At 38.5% G+C, this 7566-nt stretch overlaps 2 protein-coding genes across 2 annotated transcripts in view; both read right to left on the bottom strand.

The window, feature by feature from the left end:
• Positions 1-179: 179 nt before the first annotated feature.
• LOC110054837 (uncharacterized) lies at positions 180-1318 on the bottom strand. Its single transcript, XM_020761196.2, has one exon. It carries the CDS (start codon positions 1141-1143, stop codon positions 787-789), a length of 357 nt encoding a protein of 118 aa, XP_020616855.2. The 5' UTR covers positions 1144-1318; the 3' UTR covers positions 180-786.
• Positions 1319-7139: 5821 nt separating this feature from the next.
• Positions 7140-7566, bottom strand: part of LOC110054836 (uncharacterized) — a 1058-nt gene continuing 631 nt past the window's right edge. Inside the window, exon 1 of the mRNA XM_020761195.2 lies at positions 7140-7566. This exon is cut by the window's right edge and continues 631 nt beyond it. The gene's annotated coding sequence lies outside the window, so the exon portion shown is untranslated.

The raw sequence follows: 7566 nt of genomic DNA on the forward strand, positions 1-7566 counted from the left end.
CCTTGTTATTTTTATATAACAGCAAACATTTTGTAAAATTTCAAATTGGTTGCTTCCCCTGTGGATATCACGCCAAGACACATAGATCTGTCTATTTTATGATGCAATCTTCTGGTTCGACTTGCAAATTTGCTCCCCACCCCGGTAAAAAACCAACACAATGACAAAAGGGAGATACATACATTTAACAATCTATGAATTTAATTCCCGAACTTTTTTGCTCGCTTCAGCTTTTTACAAATTTACAAATTTCATAACGACTGCTTACATGAATTAAAACGGGCATCTATTGCAACGAAAATCAATAACAACAACATATTACTAATATCTCGTGACTTTCTAAACCGGTTCAAAAGCAATTAGTTCCTTGTAATTACAAATTCGCTTGATCTTTGTTATTTTACACATGATATCAACAAAGCTTTTGCAGTTTACAGTCTTAAGGCAAGGTTATTGATTGTAGGATTTATTTAACTTAAGAAAATCAAGTAGTTTTAGATTCTACAATAATAACACGGTTTAACGCTCAGATCGGCCAATTTTTGTTCTTTGGTAGATCAAGGGAGTTTATATGTGCAATACAAATTTCTTCTCAAGCCAACCGTATTATTTTTATCACCGATGAAGTTGTTAAAATCCATTATTTTTCTTGCTTAACTTGTGCCCTTGTCTTTGTTTAGCTTTCGAAGCCCGCTCACAGTAAACTAGATCAAAGCAGTCTATATGAACAATAAAAATTTCTTCTCAAGCTGATCGTCTTCTGTCATTATCATCAATAAAGCTCTTTCAATTCCTCTTTTTCTTGCTAAAATTCTTCCTTCGCCATCGCCTCCCTGTGTCTTTGTTTAGCTTTCCCGCGTTCAAAGCCCGTTCACGGTGAACTGCCGCGAAGTCAAACACGACCTTGTGGGAGTGAATTTCGTCTTTCGCTCCCTCTTTATCCCACAACGTTTTCTCGGCTGGCACGTGGCACAGGCAAGAGTGAGACTGCTTCAGTTGAAGACCTTTTTCGTAAAGACTTTGCCTCATAGCCATCAACTCTGCGTTTAAAAGAGATGACATGAAATTGTAAACAAGGCTGTAATCCTTGTCGGTTTCTTCTTCCCAACAAGCCATAGGTAGCGGGCGGTCCAAACTAGCCATGGTAGCCTTTAGAAGAGGTTTCCTGCTTTCCTGACAGTAGCAACGAAGATTCAGGCAACTGACTTTTATGCGCTACTTGTATTCCCCACTTTAACGGACGCTGCTGACTCACCCGACTATTTATGTCTTCGTTTTGAATACATGAACGGCGCAGATGGCACCACAACCTGTTTACGTTCAAGCGCACGTGATGGCTCGGTGGTTATTTTCGATGATTTTGGCTATGACGTCACGAAGAACCTAGTTACCAGGCTTTTCGAGCTTCCTAAGCTTCAGTCACTCGCATCCAAGCGTTTTACAATTCATGCTTTATCATAAAGTATGGAATCATCACGCACTAACAACGGCAAGGAAGATTTAGGTAAATGAGGCCTGGTTCATACGTCGCATTTCTGCCGTATCGAATTCAATTCAGTTAAGCGCGGCAAAAATGCGACTCTCGATTCAGACGTCGCACTTGTGTCGCACTTAATTCAGAATTAATGCTGTCGGGTATGTCGGTCAGCGGAAGAAGTTTTAAACGTAGAGTATTCAATATGGCGGACGAAGATACTGAGCGACGAGGGACTTCAATTTTTCGAAAAATTGTCCGCCAATGGAACAAGAACGGGAAAGCTGACAATGCAGCAGTATGTGTTGCAATATGTTCAGGTCGCACTGGGGACGAGAATGGTCAAGTTTCTTCTCTTTCTTTGGCGGGACCAAATTCACGCATGCTTCATACATTAATATAATGTATGAGTTAGATTCGACGCGACAGAAATTCGACGTTTGAATCGGTGTCGCATCTCTGTCGAATAATGCGACAACACCAGTCGAACGTGCGGCAGAAATGCAGCAGCTGATTCAGACGTCGAATTTCTGTCGAATTTAATTCGTTGAATTGAATTCGACACGGCAGAAATGCAACGTATGAAACGAGCCTGGGAAAGTGACCGACTCTTGGGGCGTGATTTATTTTGACGAGTTTAACAGACACAGCTGCCTGATGGGACTGAAGATGTCTTCGTTTGAATAGACCTCTTTAGCCTGGGAGTTTTGTTCTTCCATTGCAGACCACGTTATGATACACAGAATTCTTGTTTTCAAATTTTTGAATAGTGGCATGTATATAAATGCGGAATAATTTTAAGAAATAATGAAAGAAAAATTCTCTAGAGATTATCACGTGGTCTACAATGGAGAAACAAACCGCCCAAGCTAAAGTTGTCTATTCATGAGGATTTAGATGTCATATACCATTTCCTAAAAATACCATGATATTTTTCAAACTGAATATCAAGCAGCATTTTGCCTTGTCCTACATTTTTGGCACGTGCTGAACGTACCACGCAGCAACTTCTAGAAACAAACCAAAATTTATTTTTATTAGACAGTTCATTTGAGAAAAAGTACTATCATGCACTGGTTTTTCCTGTGTTTGTAACTGATCAGTTACCTAGTTTCCATTGACTTCCCTTGGCCTGAGAAATACGATTTTAAGTTCTTTCAATGAGTGCAACCGTGCATGTTATACAATTATTCATAATCACTAGTCCAGGGAGAAGCCCTTTGATTTTGTTTTCCCGAGAATCTCGATGTTTAACCAGACGAAAACTTGCAAAACATCGAATTTGAAAGGAAAACAACTCAGCTGTTTCCCTGGAATCAGTAATTATATGAAGTGTTTTATTAAGCCTGGTTTTCACGACGACATGTACATAAGCACAAGCATAAGCACAATGGTGACGAGAACGCCATCAATACAAGCATAAGCACGTAAACATGCGCAGAATAGAAAACTGCCTTATTTTAGGTTCCATACCTCCTCGATACAATAAAACAAGATGGCGGAAGATGTTTATGCTTATGCATTCTCTTTTGCCGTACATGTAAGTAACAAGAAAAACAAAAGCTTTCTTGTTCTGCTTGTGCTTGTGCTTATTCTTGCGTTGTGTGCGTCTTCACTACCGTTATGCTTATGCTCGTGAAAACCAGGCTTATTTATAGTTTAGTGTTTTGTTTTTTTGTTTTGTGGTGTCTTTGCCGTAACTAATATCAATATCCTAATTATAGATTTGCAAGTGGCTGGGACAACAAAAAGTCGGTTGATCCTTAAATTCGGTCACTTCATAACCTTTGGAGTACGTTTTGGATTTTTTACAGATTTATAAAGGAAAGCAGGGCTAGTCAAATATAAATGAATATCGAATATCAATAGCAACTTAAATTAAACTTTTTAGGGGTGTAACAGTTCTTAAGAAAACATTCATTCCCTCCATTTTTAAACTGCTTACCCTTGAATATACCGGGCAGTTAGAAGTTAGAAGTTCTCCTTTCTATTCTTAGAAGAATTACGTGATATATTTTTAGGAAATTCTTTAAGGATTTCAGGTTTTGAAAACACTTCCCGGTTGCCTGGTATCTAGACACAACGTCCCTTTAGAAAAACTGCAGCTGTAAACGTCGCCGTCTCGTTTTCATTCTCTTGTACCGGGCCTTCCGGAACCGTCTACCGTTTATGAATTTGGTGTATACCTTGTGGTGTTTATATATTTATATATCAAAGAATGCCACTAAACGAAAATAGTAACGGGTGGCAGCAGACTATTCCGGATAATAATAATAATAATAATAATAATAATAATAATAATAATAATAATAATAACAGTAGTGGTAGTAGTTCATTTACATAGCGCACACATCCATTATTTGCCCGAGGCGCTTTACAAAACTATCCCTAAAAACTACACTTTTACTGTAAGAAACTTAAAAGCTAAAAAACTAGGAAAATGCCAAACAAAACAGAATCAAAAAATAATAATAATAATAATATGATAAAGAGTTACTCTTAATAAATTTACTAAAAAGGAAGGTCCTGAGATTTTTCTTAAATAATAAAACTGTACTGGATCGACGTATTTCCAAAGGAACAGTGTTCCAAATCTTCGGAGCGTATACAGAAAAAAGCTCTTTCACCATATGTTTTGGTTTTACAAGTTGGCTGCTTAAGCAGATCTTGAAAGTTCGATAGAAGTTAATTCCTCTGTAGGCGAAGCTCTTTTTGATGGCGTCTTTATTTGGTCTTGGAATAAAAAAAGATCATGTTCCGACCACGCAGAATGTACTACGTTGATGAATGGCACCCCAAAATATCCAGGAACTATTAGAATAGCTCCCGGCGTTTACTAAATTTATGGCTAGTAATTAAGCCTCAGCTTTTCACAAAGGTGCAGATGTTGCGATTGCAGCAGAGAACTCAACTATGCCAATAGCTTAGTTTGGGTTTTTCTGCGCGTCGCAGGTTTACAGATGAGCTCCGGCCGACATTAACGTTTTGAAATAGAATCAAGGCCCTTTTATAGGGTCTCGGGTACCCGACACAATCCCTCCTCCGAGTTACCGTTACTTTTCATCGACTTCCTTGAAAAATCCAGTTAACCGTTTACATGAGGGTCGCGAACCTGTCTCTGGGAGCGAGAGAACTCGGGTACACAAGCTGTCTCGCCTCGGCAATTAGTGTAACCCTGGCAGTTAGGATAACGTTTTCTAACTCGCACAACTCTTGGCGTGCCGATCGTCACGTAACGCCTACATTTTAAGGCCGAAATGTACATTACATGTGTAAAAATTGATTTAACGGAACACTTAGTGATCAGTGATCGAATGACCCAGGGAACTCAAAGACAGAGGGATAACTGTGCACTTGGATATTTAGTAAGGGCAATAAATAATCATGAAGGGTCAACTTTTCAGTCCCCTCAGTTTCGGAACTTTGCAATTTTTGGGGTAAAAGGCTCATGATTCGGGCAACAGAAAACAAGAAAACAATCCAAAAAGTTTCAAGGCGTGTGTACTACTCTCTCTAACCCTTTGTCTCGCCAAAACGAAACTGAAAATCAAATGATATGGGGGATCCAGGTATTCTGTTTTGTAAAAGCCACATATCGGTCAAGCTTATTATAAATGGTTATCATGGAAATCCACGCCAGTATGGATCTCATTTTCATTCCCAGCTCACCCCCCCCCCCCCGCCAAAAAAAAAAAAACAATGACAAAAAAATCAATGATAACGAGGACCAAGACTTTTGTTTTTGTGGTGGCTCTGAAAAGAGGTCCTATGTGCCACTGGGCATTCCGGGATTGAGCGAGTGAGTGAGTGAGTGATTGAGTGAGCGTCCGAAAAGAGCCGTTTTGCACTGGTTCACAAAGAACTAAACTTTAAGTTATTTTTCTTGACGTTTTCGTACGAGGACGAAAGTGCTGTTTTCCGTGCTGTTTTACAAGTTTCTTATTCTATTAGATCGAGTAGGTTGTCGATCGAGGTCGTAGAGGATGCAAGGGTGGATTATAGCAGTTTTATTACGCGTGAGAATTGTGAACGTTTTTGAGTGCCTTTGTATCTCGACTTTAACACTCACGCATTCGGTCGTGCATTCTGTAATTTTTTGGGGGCAAGAAGATCACCGCCCGATATACCCCCTCCCCCCAAGTCCGAAGATGGCCGCACACCTTTGTCACTAAGTAGTGATCAGCGGTTACACCAATAAATAGTAAATTGGGCTATATGCCATTTCTGCTAAGCTCGATTTTGTTTTCACTCGAAATGCGATATTCAATGAAATAGTGCCAATTATGAACTATTAACAAATGGCGAATTTCAAGAACTCTCGTTTTTGAACGGTTGTCGGCTTGAAGCAACTCGCCCAAAAAGTTATCTGGGTATAGTTTGGTATGTCAGATCATATATTGTTCAGTGTCTTATTGGTCTCCCCGCTTGCAATCGCATTCTGACAGACATGTTTAAGCTTTCCTGTTTTTAATGAAAATTTGTTTGCTGTAACGTTTATGTTGGCTTCTTTAGATTGCTCGTGTGCTTGTAAGTCACGTCTTTAGATCTCTCTCCTAAGGTTGTGCCAATTTTTAGTTATTTTGCTGATAAATTGCGTGCGCATTAACATGATTGATCTGATAATTCTATTTCTAGAATGAAATTATCTTCCATGCATAGGATCGGCCAGCCCGCAGTTTTTATATTGCTCAAGGTTTAAGGTAAACAAATTATTTTTAAATCAATAGATTTTAAAAGTTGCTTAAGGGCTGATATTTCATTCCTGTTGAAGCTTAACACGATGCGCTATTAGTTATTCGCAATCAGAAAGGAATATCATGAGTTGGTATGAGATTATTCCTCTTAACCTAATTATTGCTAGTTGAACACAACATGAAAGCGCCCGTGGTATGTATAAACTACAGCGCGAACTTTTGGTCGAAGAAGAAAAGATGTAAAAAAGCACGATGACACGCCAGTTTTTTTACATTTTAAACTCTTAGTACCTAGAAGACGACAAACTGGATCCCCTGCGCTAATAGAAAAAAAGAAGAACGGTTAAAATAAAGGACAAATAAAGAATAGTTTAAAGCAAGCGTGCTTGCTTTCATGGAAAACCTTATGGACATTCTGGGTCCCTTTGCATCCTCACCAGTGCTTTTGGGAATGCTGGGAATGTACAGCTCCCAAAATTATCCCGGCATCGAAAAAATATATATATAATATCATAATTATATTATTGAGTCAGCTGAAGTGAAGTTATTATGTTTGTAAAGTCTTCAAAGAAGACTTTTTTCGTATTTTCTTTTATCTCTTTACTTTAATTTCCAGTGCTATTTCTTCCTTTCCTATGGTTCCCAAGCTCACTCAGTCTTATATTTGACAACGACAGAAACTTGTGGAACGTACGAGATGTATTGGTTCGTTTATTCATTATTTAAGTCATTTCGTGGTTCTTTGGTAAGAACACTCCCAAAATTAAATCGGAGATCATTTTGGGTTCGGTATAAGGGTCATCTTAGGTTCGATTGGGGGATCATTTTTGCCTAAATTGAAGTCATTTTGCGAGAGCCGTGCACGTCATTTCAGGTTCGGAATTACTTCGGGAAACGAACAGAAACCCATAACACAAACAAGTAACTCGTTATTACGTTTTAGTAATGTGGTTTTACATAAAACAAAAACATTCCAGAGAAAAATTTCTCGCCTCCTTTATTACCAAACAAACTAGAACAGCTACAAATTAGATGGGATGGGTAATGAACTCTTATTAATCTATATACATTGTTTCTTTATACAATGGAATCAAGTCTCAATATGGACAAGAACACCGAGCTGTTCAGATTGTATAGCGTTTAGCCAATTTTCCGCTTTGTAGTAACAGACAATATTCAGATGCTTTTCTCTCGTGTTAGTTTCAGCTGAGATTTTGCTTGATATTGGTCACACATAAATTGCAGCTTAACAACCTGCTAACAAAGTTCGCAAAATCTAAATTCCGGTTTGTCTCGGCTATTTCTCTTTCTATTTCCCTCGCAAAACCTTATAAAATCAAAGTTATATAACAAAGGATTCGCTATACTCGTGGCAGTCAGCAAATAGCAATGGTCTAT

Source organism: Orbicella faveolata, unplaced genomic scaffold (assembly GCF_042242905.1).
Source record: "Orbicella faveolata isolate gen_17 unplaced genomic scaffold, um_ofav_v1 contig_3, whole genome shotgun sequence".
Classification (NCBI taxonomy): Eukaryota; Metazoa; Cnidaria; class Anthozoa; order Scleractinia; family Merulinidae; genus Orbicella; species Orbicella faveolata.